General features: G+C 38.9%; 1 protein-coding gene across 1 annotated transcript in view; it reads right to left on the reverse strand.

Annotated features, from left to right (window-relative positions):
* Positions 1 to 14,239, reverse strand: part of LOC107573657 (E3 ubiquitin-protein ligase rnf213-alpha-like) — a gene marked incomplete at its 5' end in the record, with an annotated part of 81,958 nt that overhangs the window by 67,144 nt on the left and 575 nt on the right. Inside the window, 4 exons of the mRNA XM_016260099.1 lie at positions 1,376 to 1,431; positions 1,564 to 1,756; positions 3,463 to 3,669; positions 6,822 to 7,081. Of these exons, the coding sequence (XP_016115585.1) occupies positions 1,376 to 1,431; positions 1,564 to 1,756; positions 3,463 to 3,669; positions 6,822 to 7,081 (716 nt within the window). The remainder of the gene's footprint in view (positions 1 to 1,375; positions 1,432 to 1,563; positions 1,757 to 3,462; positions 3,670 to 6,821; positions 7,082 to 14,239) is intronic.

Raw genomic sequence — 14,239 nt, forward strand, 5'->3', positions numbered from 1 at the left:
GGCTGAGAAGGGTCTGCTGTCATTATACAGTGCGAGAGCGGCCTCTAGTGGTTGAAATCACTGACAGCACGTGCTATTTATTTAGACACGTGATACTGCACGCTGAACAGAGAGGGAAAACTTCAGATGCGGATTTAAATGCAGCCGACAGAAACTCCTGCCGCGCCACAGAGCACCATTCACATAGTTTTCCTTTAAATTACATTATATTGGTCCCGAATCGTTGTTAATGTACATAATGAATTGTGTATTGTGCATTTTCAGCAAAACGTTTGTCTTTCTGTGGCTCTAATAAAGTCTGTGTGCTTCATTTATAGAGCTATAATATAGGTCGCGCTTTCTCTTTCCGTTTGCTCCATTTTTTAAACACCGAACTTCAAACTCATCCATGCCAAATTGTTCATTCTTGAAGTAAACTTTTGTCTGTTTGGTGATTAAATAAACTGTTTTAGACCACTGCTCGAGTTGAACGCGACGCGTTCGGAGTGTGTGTGATACCGATGAGTTCTCCTAGACTCAGCGCTGCGCTTTTATTTTGATTAGATAATCATCAAGTGTTCAAGAATAGAAGAAGTTCAAGTGTGAGGGTATACATACAATATCCATATGTATATAATTATAATGCTATAGCCTTTGTGTATATATTTAAAGATGTGCATCTTTAAGCATGACAGTTGAAATGGTAACACTTTAAAATAAGAGTCCATTTGTAGCATTAAGATTAATGAAAGCTATTTCTAAGCTTTTTGCTAAGTATTGTTCCTTGTTAGAGTGCGTTAATATCAACATTTACTATTATTTTTTTATTTATTTTTACTACTACTACTACTAGTATGGTTCAGTACTGTTTTTGTTAATAAAGCACTATTTTAGTTTTTGTTCAGTATCAATTTTAAAACTATCGGTTAATTAATCGGTATCGGCCAGTGTGGTCTAACCTAGTTATCGGTATCGGCAAAATCCACTATTGGTCGACCTCTAATTCACATTTAATAGGAAACTTGAGCTAAAGTCAGGTAGGAACACAAGGTCATAGGTAGCTTTATGTTGTTAGTGATGATAAAACAGAGTTACATATCATCGCTGTTGGTCGGAAACCTCTTTTGCCCAAAATGTAAATGTTTTTTATTTATTTATTTTTATTCTCCTCCATTGGGTGTGGGTGTGAGTTAACAAAAAAAAAAATTGGAACGTACATGGACTCATTTGTTGGGTCTACCTAATCATGTTATGTGTCAAAAACACAGCTATCATCTGAATTGCTTATCATTTCATAATGCATACTCATTCACACGGGGGTCACGGTTTGGCTAAAATATTTTGGCAAGCAACAAATAAACAAAATATTATTTTGATTTTAGTAAAAGAACTTTACCTGTATCTTTGTTCAAGCAAGTGAAGCTGAATGTGTTCCAGAATCTTCAAAACGCTCTGGGATGACAGAACAGTCAAATATACCGGTTTCAGACTGCTATATTTTTCTAAGTTATATTACATGGTAATTTAATTTGTTCCAATTTAAATATATGTATGATTTTTTTCTTCTGATAGCTTGACACTCACTGTTGAAGTGCTGTTTGAGATTTCTTTGGGGCATTTCATGGTGAAAAGCTGCAGGATGTCCAGGAGCTCTGCATGGATGAAGGAGTCACACTCGACCAACTCATCTAAAGTCATCAAGTACATCCAAGACCGTGCCAGCAGTCTGTCCAGCTCCACCAAGTGTGCATGTGCCTTCATGAGATCCAACATTGCCCTAAAATAGAGGGATTAAACAATGACAAGTCAAAAATCAGAAAAAAACATTTTTCATGTTACTTTAAACTGAAAAGGTGGGTTCAAAGGTTTGATGATATCTACAAGAAAATGTCAAATGAAACCCCCAGGGGCCGGTTGCACCAGCTAGACGTAAAAAAAAGCTGGGTGTAAGCCCTACGCGGGGTTTTGCAACGTCCAGCTTTACTATAAACATTTACACTTGTTGCACCAACTGAAACTATGATCAGGTGCAACTACACCCGGCGTAGACAATGCACATCCACGCTGACACATTCTCCCGCAGTTATAGATATAGCTGAGACGACGTTCACACCGCAATGGCTACAACTAACTACTAATAGGCCTATAGAACTGAATTGCTCAAGACATCGTAACAAGTGAAGCCACTGCACCATGATTTCATTGAGTAAACATTTCCTAACAAGTCCGCGTTTTTATATCTGAAGTCTCCCTGCATTCCCATGACAGATTTCATCAAGGTTAAGTAAAACATAATAAATGTAATACAATGCTTCTCTCGAAAAGTTATTTTTTTTATAGCTGACCATCAAGTTTATGTACAATGAATGTCTTTCCTGAGGTAAATGTGACTTTGCGTGACATTTTGTGTTTTACTGGCGTCTTTCTGTGGCTGAAAAAACACGTTTATAGTTTGTGATAAAATTGACAGAATTTGAAAGCTGATCATTTATTTCTGATTAAAAGTAACAAAGCACAAAACTTATTGCGATTATTAGATGGCGGGCACGCTACAAATACTGAATGGATAAAGACGTGAAATATTTCCAGGCATTTACACTGTCGTTCTAAGCAAGATGTCAAATGGTTGAGTTTCTCTTAATAATCCTAGTTCATCTGCATTCCCATGACAGATTTCATCAAGGTTAAGTAAACATAATAAATGTAATACAATGCTTCTCTCGAAAAGTTATTTTTTTTTATAGCTGACCATCAAGTTTATGTACAATGAATGTCTTTCCTGAGGTAAATGTGACTTTGCGTGACATTTTGTGTTTTACTGGCGTCTTTCTGTGGCTGAAAAAACACGTTTATAGTTTGTGATAAAATTGACAGAATTTGAAAGCTGATCATTTATTTCTGATTAAAAGTAACAAAGCACAAAACTTATTGCGATTATTAGATGGCGGGCACGCTACAAATACTGAATGGATAAAGACGTGAAATATTTCCAGGCATTTACACTGTCGTTCTAAGCAAGATGTCAAATGGTTGAGTTTCTCTTAATAATCCTAGTTCATATGCAATATTTTATTGCATAATTATAACATGCTGTACAGCAATATATTTTGTATTCAATTACTGTCGACAGTGTGGTAGGCTGTCTACACCGAGCTTTGCGATTAATCGCTTATCCTGCCCGAAAAGACCATAAACATTACAGTTCACGTCTGCAGTAATAATTAACTAACAGACATGAATCCTAAAAACGAATAATGTCAGAGTAAATCATGACTTTTCACTTTACACCTACCTCTGACTAGGCGTAAGATTTAGTCTCAGACGTAGCACTACGCGGAGATGGTGCAACGGGTATAGCTTCTACACACGACTTAAAGCACATTTTACGTCCAGCCTAGTCTTACAACTGGGTGCACGTCCAGCTGGTGCAACCGGCCCCAGAAGAACATTTGGAAACTGTTTATTACATAGATTATTTCATACCTTCGATTTTTTACATACTCCAATTTGAGTCCCTGCAGGCCAACCCAGCACTTCTCATATTGTGCATTGACTTGATTAAGCACTGGCTGAAATGGTTCTGAAGTGCCTTTGAGAAGGTGTAGCAGTGGAATGACGATGATCCAATTGGACGTGTGCTCTCCTCTCACCCTGTTGATCAGCGCCTCCACCATGTCAGACAATCTAAAGCTGAAGAGGGAATCAAAACTATCAAGACCTCTTCTCCAAAAAAGATGGACTTAAGCAGGGCTGCCAACTCTCACGCATTCAGCGTGAGACTCGTGCAATTGACCCTTTCCTCACTCTCTAGATGTGAACCGGTGGATCGGAAAGCAGAATCAGAATCCAAATCATAGTCAAAACAGGCAATGTTCAGATAAACAGGAGATTCAGAATTTGATCTTACAATAACAAACACTCAACAGATTCACTACACTCAGAATATCTCTCTCTGGTAGGACACTCTTTCACAACCAAACGACAACGAAGATACAAACTAGGGCTGCACGATTAATCGAATGTGATTGTCGTGCGCATTTTGTTAGTAAAGCCGGTTCTGTAATCAGCAGTAAATCATCATCACGTGCTTTCAGATGGAGCAGCGTTTACTACACAGAGCCGTAGTTCACTGACAAGTTACGCAAAAAAACCAAAACAAACAAAAAAAAAATTCCAGACGATTTTATTGCGCGATTCTGAAATTGAAGAAATCGTTCGCGATATTGACAGCTGTTTGCGTAGCTTCTCAGTGAACTACGGCTCTGAGTAGTTGTTACGGGGCTGACAAGACTTGAGACGTGCGGATCCATGTGCAAGCTTTATTCTTAACAGAAGACAGAGACGTGGTCATAGAACAGGCATGGGTCAGATAATGGCAGACAGGTATATGGCGGGCAAGACGCAAGAATAAACCTAAGGCTAGCGGAGGTCAACTATCGGCAAACAGAATCAAAGGGGCGAGACTAGAGGGATAAACCAGGTAAACAGGCAAGGATGAAAGACTAAGAAAACAGACAGGGCAAGACTAGGCTAGGACTAGGAATGAACGAGAGCTCTGTAAAGTAGCTATCACTACACTAAGAGGAACCTACAAGGCACGACTATCCAATACTCGGCAGTTTGATAGGAGACGGATAGAGTGTTAATCAGAACGCGAAACACGACGGTACGAAGTCAACGAGGCTCGAAGGCAGAAGACGAGTGTTTGGGGCGGTCCTTATATCTAGGTAAGGTGCATAGTAGGAGCAATCACCATCTCCAGCTGGTTAACAGAGGCCACACCCATCTAGAACACAAACATGTCTACACACACACGAGCAGAGAGATCAGATACATACAAAAACAGCTCACAGATGCATAGAATATCTCAAGGTCATAACAACAAGAAGATAAGGAATTATAAAAGTCTAAAGATATAGCCTACACCAAGATATATTTATATATGACTAAATGAATACAACAGTTCGATAATAATAGTTTAAATTAATATAATAATTGACTGACCCGAGGTATGTATCTAGATGATTGAGTAATATATATAAATACTGTGACCAGGGTTGGAAATTAATCGTTGTACCCACCAGCCAAAGTGACTGGTGAATGGAAAATTACATTAGCCTAAATATTTTAGTAGACAAAAACACAATCACACAAAACTTTGGTTTCACAGTAAGAGTAAATCAGTTTGTGTGTGTGTGTGTTTAAAGCAGTGTATGGAACAACCTCTCTTATATATTGTATATACACAATACACTATAGCCTGTGTTCAAAATAACTGTATGATGGGTGTTTAAAATATTTGGAATTTCAATTCTTAAACAAACATGACCGTGCCTGAATGCACACCTGATATGGTGTCCAGTTCATTTGAAATGCTTACAAATATCAGAAGAAGAAAAAAAGATCATATAGCCTTGGTCTATTTACTAAATTGTCACATTGAGAAGTTAATTTAGTTCTGGCATGAAAACTCAGAGTTTAGCATGGTAATATTCATGGCAGTGATAATGTGTTTGGTCTTGGCGGAATAGATCTGGGGTCTCATTTATAAAATATGGAATTTACAACGCCTCATCTGCATATCAATTCCATGCATATTCCCATCCACGTGACACCATGTTTAATGCAGTTAAGCGTACAATACGTTAGGAAAATATGAGATACGGACTATAATGCCATTTGTGCTATACACATTAATTTTTATTGCTAAAAGCCATCCAGTATCCTTGATATGTTTTAGAATAAATATATCAAAATATCCATAAAAACAAAACTGTTTAACATAATTCTCAGATAAATATTTTACAATAAAGTTGACCTCTTTTTTTTCCACTGGCCAAATAGTATTTAAATTGTTTTAAACAATTAAATCAAATTAAATGTATGCAGTTTGTGCTGATAAGGTGACATCTTATAGCTATTTTTAGTGGAAATCTGTTGAAATCAGTGGTCGAACAGTCCATTCTCTGGTTTGAATAGGTTCAATACAACTGCAGCTGCACGGAGGTGTTGATGTCGTGTGAAGGCATCTCCACAACATTATGAAAAATAACACTGTATTTGAAGGATACAACTGGAAGAAAACTGGAAGGCCCAATCCCAATTCTATTTTATACCCCTTCCAAATAAAATTGGCAAATAAAATCAACAACTGTAAAACAAAGCAACTGCATAATTTATATTTATGCCGCAATGCACTCTGGGAGTCAGTGAGTAGCTATACTAAGTCATGAGTAAACCTAAATGAAAGGATCAAGTACCCCCTACAGGTCTTTTTTAGTTACTAGAACTCTCGTGTAAGTAAACTATACTAACTAAGCATTTGTCAGTACAACATACTATTCCTATTTTACTTTACTTCGTTTTTTCAAGGCAATCGGTTTGCATGTTTTTTTTTTTTAAGTAAGCCCAACTAATTAGATTTTACAGTGCTCATGCAGTCTATTTTTGTCCGCACAAACGAAACTTTTACCTGCACAAACGAAGCACAAACAAACGAGACTATTTGGGGGTGAATTTGGAGTATGTTGGGGGGCTGAGTGACCTCAGAATGACCTATAAATATTATTTTAATATCTAAAAAACCAAAGCAGCACAAACGAACATTTTTACAGCACAAACGGAGCACAAACGATTGAGACTATTTTGCCGACGTTTTGCGTTGGGTGGGGGGCCAACTTCACGGAGGTCAAAACAGAGGGGTAGGGGGAAGGGCTAAGGGGTAGAAATGGGAATGGGCCTTAGAGTTTCACAACAGAACTTTGTATTTGTTTTGCTTTGCAACACTCTTTTGAGATTTTTATAATTTACATATAAACTGTAAATTATATAACAGTACTCACGTGTTTATTATTGAAAATGATTCTGTTATGCCAGCCCAGAAAGACAGGAACTCTTCCTTAGGTAATTTTGGCAGGCAGAGGGCAGTGCAGAGATGAGAAAGAGTCCTGTTGTCTAATTCTAGACTATACCGTCCCCACACATAGAGCAAAATGAGAGCAGCATTCAGTGGCTCCATGTTGAATGCATTCTTCCCTTTGTGGTCTTTCTGTAGCTCTGGAATCACCCACTCCAGCATGAACCCCTTCAGAAGCTTTTTCACCTGAAAGGATGAAATTGAGACAATATACTGCATTTCATGTTAACATTTGCATCTAAGCATCTAACAAAGGGGATGGAGAAATCAAGAGTTTGGAAACCATCAGCAGCCAACAACGACTAGGGCCCGTATTCACAAAACATTTTATCTTACCACCAAGAATTCTCCTAAATAGCAGTAAACGTGTTTAGCTAAGAGTTTTCTCTTAAAGCCTATTCACAAAACTGCTGAGACAAACTTTTACTAAGGAATAGAGCGAAGTCTTAAGTTTAGAGTAAGGGGGCGGGGTTGACCTCGTTGCTATGGATGATGTCAGTATGCTTATTAACTATGCACACAGTGATTGGCTGATAGTCTCTGTCAGAGATTTATTCATAGAAATTGTAGAGCGCAATATTATGTTGCCATATGCAAATAAAGATTTTAAAATGCAGGCTAAGTGTCACTAATTAAACAAGTAGGCTATATATTCAGCTAATTGTCAGCCTCTTATGCTTCTCGTAAACAATTAGTCAATATGCATTAGGGCTGCCCTCGACTAAAGATTTTTCTGGTCGACTAGTAGTCGTTCATTTTAAGCATTAGTCCACTATTAGTCGCGCTTTTATCAATAAATCATATAAATCATAATAATGAGCCTTTAATTGCCTACATAGCCTAATAAGAGCTCAAGCGCACGTAAAAAAGGCTTGCCACAGCGCACTGGCAAATATAATAATTATGAATGTGTTAGGGGAAAACAGCAAGTACACTGCATTAAAGTTTTAATAATTTATTGTTTCTGTTTTCAGTTTAAGAGATGAAGTCGGCGACACTGACTCGTCATCTATGTCTGTAATAAGGAAAGCATACACGGAGTTTCGAAGAGACGTGGACTCAATTTCACAGAGTCCGAGACGGCAGAGCGCGCATCCTGTTTGCTTTCATTATTTTACAAAAGCGCAATGTTTCGTTGTTATTCTGAGTGCACACGAATAAACGTAGTCTATTACACTAAGTGAAAATAGCATATTTTCTTGGCAATATATGCTATTTACACTAAGTGCAAATAGCAATGGATTCCATTTACACTAAGTGAAAATAGTAGTATTTTTAACAATATGCTAGATGCTTTACACTAAGTTCAAATAGCTATAGATTCTATTTACACTTAAAATTACAAAATGTTCTGCTATTTATACTACTTATTGCAAATAGTGGCAATTATCTGCACCTCAGTATTGTAGTACATTATAAAACAGTATGCAATAATAACATATTGAGTGTAAATTATAATTTTAATTCAAATTATTAAATGGATGCCACCTTATTGGGTCAATATAAGCCCTCCCTATACCTACCGTAACCGATACTTTATTTAAAAATTATTTTTTTATTGAAAATAAATGCCTTTCCGATGTGATATGAGATCTGAAAAGGGAGAAAAAAGTTTGGCAAAAGGCCCTAGTACTGAGCCTTGAGGTACTCCATACTGCACTTGTGATCGATGTGATACCTCTTTGTTCACTGCTACGAATTGATGGTGGTCAGATAAGTGCGATTGTGCCAATGCATGCCAATGCACTTCCACTAATGCCAACAAAGTTTTCTAGTCTATTCAAAAGAATGTTGTGGTCGATAGTGTCGAACGCAGCGCTAAAATCCAGTAGCACTAAAAGAGAGATACAACCACGATCAGATGATAAGAGCAGGTCATTTGTAACTCTAATGAGCGCAGTCTCAGTACTATGATACGGTCTAAATCCTGACTGGAAACCCTCACAGATACAATTTTTCTCTAAGAAGGAACATAATTGTGAGGATACTACCCTTTCTAGTATCTTTGACAGAAAAGGGAGATTCGAGATCGGTCTGTAATTAACTAGTTCTTTGGGGTCAAGTTGTGGTTTTTAATGAGAGGCTTGATAACAGCCAGTTTGAAGGTTTTGGGGACATATGTTAATGACAATGACGAATAATAGTCAGAAGAGGATCTGGGACTTCTGGAAGCACCTCTTTTAGGAGCTTAGATGGAATAGGGTCTAACATACATGTTGTTGGTTTGGATGATTTAACAAGTTTATACAACTCTTCTTCTATAGTAGAGAATGAGTGGAATTGTTCCTCAGGGGATCTATAGCGCACTATCTGATGCGATACTGTAGCTGATGGCTGCATGGTTACAATTTTATCTCTGATAGTATCGATATTGGAAGTAAGGTAGTTCATAAAGTCATTACTGCTGTGCTGTTGGGAAATGTCAATGCCTGTTGATGCTTTATTTTTCGATAATTTAGCCATTGTATTGCATAAATACCTGGGGTTTTCCTTAACCCTCAAAGACCGAGACAGCCGCCTGCGGCTAAAAATAACTATTGTTTTTAAATGTTTAATAACTTTTGAACGTTAATCCTATCTGAATGCTTTAAAAAGTGTTGTAAGCGGAGATTTGCCGTTTTTCGGAGATATCTCATTTGTCTTATTTGGATGTTCAGAGGCTCATAATTGGTTTAAACGGTTTTTTGTATTTTCTAGTTCGGGGAATAGACACAGTCTCTATAGTGTGATATCTAGGTGAAAGAGTCTCTATGTGCTGAGAATTAACTGATTTCTGTGACGTGAGGCGGCAAGCAGATGGTCGGGTTAGCCAGTCTGTCTGCTTCCTGACCTGGGCCCCAGTTAGTCAAGTGCAAACTCTAAGACTATGTGCCATATTTCTAGAGAGAAGAGCGGCACCACCCCAGGAGGGATGAAGACCATCTCTTTTCAACAGGTCAGGTCTGCCCCAAAAACTCGTTGTCTATGAAACCTATGTTATTCTGCGGGCACCACTTAGACATCCAGCCATTGAGTATTGACAGTCTGCTATGTATCTCATCGCCACGGTAAGCATGGAGGGGACCAGAGCATATTACAGTGTCTGACATCGTGCTTGCAAGTTCACACACCTCTTTAATGTTATTTTTTAGTGATCTCCGACTGGCGAAGTCGAACATCATTAGCGCCGGCGTGAATAACAATCATACTGTATTTACGTTTAGCATTAGCCAGCACTTTTAAATTAAAGATGTCAGGCGCTTTGGCTCCCGGTAAACATTGGACTATGGTGGCTGGTGTCTCTATTTTCACGTTCCGTACAATAGAATCTCCAATAACTAGAGCACTTTGATCATGTTTCTCAGTGGGTGCGTCACTGAGTGTGGAGAACCTGTTTAATGTTTTGATCGGAACGGAAGAGCGGTGTTTTGACCCGTGACGATGCCGCCTCACAGTTGCCTTGCTGCGGAGGCTCTGTTACCGGAACCGAACAATGTACAGGACTCCCTGAGCTAGTCGCATCCAAAGCCGTATCTAGAGCCCTCACATTCTTACTGTCCTCAATTAAAGTTTGGATGCGTGTCTCTAATTCTGAAATCTTCTCTGTCAGCCTAACTATTTCCCTGCATTTATCACATGTGAATCCCTCGTCTCCAACACATCCCAGACAATATGTTTCCGGATTTTGATTATTCAGACATTTTGTTGGACATTCTAGTCGAAGGTGCAGTACAAACGCAGAAAAGAGAACGCTGGTTAAGTTCCACGAGTGTGGCTTTCAAACTGCGCTCCCCAAGAATTAATCTTCCAAATGTCCATTCCCTTCTAAACAAAACTGAAGAACACCTCCTCCTCAATCGCATCAACAAGGACTTTTCAAACTCTGCTGCATTGTGCTTCACTAAAACATCTGCTGGGCTTCCAGCTGTTCAGGGTGGAGTTAACGAGGAAAATGAGGGGTGGTGGATTGTGATTCTACATCAGTGAAAGTTGGTGTTCAGATGTAACGACGCTGAAAAAGATATGCTGTTCTAACTTAGAGACACCCTTCATAAACTGTAAACCTTTTTACTCGCCATGGGAGTTTTCCTCTTTCATTCTCGCAAATGTGTACATCCCTCCAGACACGTGCGTGAGCGCAGCGCTTCAACAGCTGGCTGAACAAATAACTGAAATGGAGCAAAGTTACTAAGACGCTCTTTTAATCATTCTTGGAGATTTTAACAAAGCAAATCTTTCCTGTGAACTGCCAAAATACAGACAGCACGTTACATGTCCCAGCAGAGACATATTTTGGATCACTGTTACACAGCAATAAAGGTTGCATATCACTCTGTCCCACGAGCAGCTTTGGGGCTCTCTGATCACTGTTTGGTTCATCTTATACTGATCTACAGGCAGAAACTGAAATCAGCTAAACCTGTTATAAGGACTGTTAAAAGATGGACTACTGAAGCCTGCTTCGACGGCAACCCCTCCCCCTCCCCAAAAAAACCCGAAATCACTGAACTTAATGATTACAGACCTGTTGCTCTAATGTCTGTGGTCATGAAGTCACTTGAGGGACTGGTCCTAGCCTAGCTTAGGGGCATCACTGGACCCTTGCTGGATCCTCTTCAGTTCAGTTACAGAGCAAACAGGTCTGTGGATGATGCAGTCAACATGGGACTGCATTATGTTCTGCAACATCTTGACAGACCTGGGACTTATGCAATGATCTTTTTTGTAGACTTCAGTTCAGCCTTCAATACCACCATCCCTGACCTTCTCTCAGCCAAACTGACCCAGCTCTCCGTACCCACCTCCATCTGTCAGTGGATCACCAGCTTCCTGACAGACAGCAGCTAGTGAGGCTGGGTAAACTCACATCCAAAACTCTCACAATCAGCTCTGGTGCCCCTCAGGGATATGTGCTCTCCCCACTGCTCTTCTCCCTGTATACGAATGAATGCACTGCAATTCCAAGATCTTTACATCTCCAGAGTGAGGTAAAAGCTAAGAAAATCACTGCAGACCCCACACCCCCAGCACACTCTCTCTTCAAACTGTTGGCCTCTGGTCGGCTCTACAGAGCACCAACCACCAGAACAGCCAGGCATAAGAACAGTTTTTTATCCCTGCAAGCTATATTCAGCCTGAACAATTAAAATATTCATAACTATGCATTGTCCATCATAACTGACACATTTATACATAAAATCAGAAAATTGTATGTGTAAACTGCACACTTGTAAATAGCATATCTGTACATTAATTTAAACAATTACATGTTTTATCCTCTATATTTCTACTTCTGTATATAGTGCATTATTTAATTTTCTGTTTTTCTTATGTAAGTGTTATATTCCATCTCTATTGTGTTATTCCTATGTATGTCTGCACTATCATGTATGTTTTCACTATGTCCGTACTTCTGCACTGGAAGCTCCTGTCGTCAAGTAAAATTCCTTGTGGGTAAACATACTTGATAATAAATCTCTTTCTGACTTTATTATTCCGCCATTAGATGGCGACAAGAGACTGTTTTTTATGAGTGAGTCAGCAGGAAAGACTTCTATATTGAAAGACTAAAACACTGTTGTAAATAAGGAAGTTATTTTTTACTTTTAACAACAGCTTGTAAGACGCAGCCAAAAAATGCACTGAGCAGCACTGTCATCGGAAATCACCATTAACAGACTAAAGGATAGTACGACAAAGATATCGCTTTCCTCAGCAGACATTCAAACTAATGTTGTACTGTGAAAATTAGATTGAGCTGAAGAATGAATGCTGTATCAGATGCAGGTAATCACACTCGCTCAGTCCATCTCTCTCTCAAAATACTCTACATCAGGGGTTTTCAAACCTTTCCTGGAGTCCCCTCTGTCCTGTACATTTTGAATGGCTGCGTTTACACTTGGCATTAACATGCAATCACCGTGAAGCAGATCGGATCATCAGTCAATCAGCACATCGTTTACACTTGGCAACATCAACTGACTTCTCTATCTGGATAACCGATCGGATCTGTCTTTCTCATGCAATATTTAAATAAGAGCCAGGTTCTCTCGAAACCACGTTTATGCATTTCGTCTGCTAGGCCTTCATATTTTGATTTGTTTCTGTAGCTACTTTCAAGCTTAGCTTGAATGCTCACATTGCTCCATAAAGATTTAAGTTTGTGAGAGAGGGGGTGGGGTTTTGCATGATGTCGACCTGCAAATGCAGAGACGATGGCTGGATTGTGTTTACATTACACTGAGATCCGATCACAATGCGTCCTCGACAACCTCTGGACCAGGACACGCTGATCGGATAACATTCTGATCAGAAGCGCGCTTACATTTGTCTTTTCAATGTGTATGTGGACAACATCCAGATACAGGTTGCATGTTAATGCCAAGTATATACGCAGCCCATGTCTCCCTTATTAGACACACCCAATTCAGGTCTTGCAGTCTCTACTAATGAGCTAATAAGCTGAATCGGATGTATTAGATGAGGAAGGCATGCAAAATGTGCAGGGCAGGGGGGCCTCCATGACAGGTTTGAAAACCCCTGCTCTACATACTACGGTTAGCTTTTAATACAGTAATGCAATAAACTTTCAATGAAGCAACTCAGCGTTCCAAAGTATTGTATCTCAGACTGCAAAGCCTTGCCAATATACAGCCATATCGCACTGCTACTCATGTAATATGGTGGCCAAAATTTTTAGAACAATAATATTGTCAGCAGCTAAAAATGGTTTTAAGTCAGTTATTTCTATCTTTTGCTGTAGTGTGTCAGTAGGAAATATCAGTTTACATTTCCAAACATTCATTTTGCCATTAATTGTACTAATCCAGTGAGATTTTTGTGCTCCACACACAGATCTGATCTGATCATCATCAGTCTGTCTGGAATGACATGAAGAAACAGAACAAACTGAGACAGACTCAATCCAGAAGAACTGTGGCAATTATATTTTCGGTTTACATTTTTATTTCAGTTAAAGTTTTATAAATTGTGTGTTTTTGTCATTTTTTTTACAGTGGTGGCCAAAACATTTAGAACACTGTATTTCACCAGCTAGAAAAGTGGTTTTAAGTCAGTTATTTCTATCTTTTGCTGTAGGTAGGAAAGTTTGAGTGCTGTCAGTAGGAAATATCAGTTTACATTTCCAAACATTCATTTGCCATTAACTGTAATTATTATTATTATTATACATTATTTTTTACAGCATCCTCATTTTACAGCATTTTTACACAAGTGCCTATAACTTTTAACAGTATTGTAGCTTTGCAGGTAGGTTTCATGAAGCATCTGGGAGACGTTGGCACAGTTCTTCAGGATCGAGTCTGTCTCTGTTTGTTGTTTCTTCATGTCATTCCAGACAGACTG

This window comes from Sinocyclocheilus grahami, unplaced genomic scaffold (genome assembly GCF_001515645.1).
Source record: "Sinocyclocheilus grahami isolate Dianchi unplaced genomic scaffold, SAMN03320097.WGS_v1.1 scaffold1995.1, whole genome shotgun sequence".
Taxonomy (NCBI): domain Eukaryota; kingdom Metazoa; phylum Chordata; class Actinopteri; order Cypriniformes; family Cyprinidae; genus Sinocyclocheilus; species Sinocyclocheilus grahami.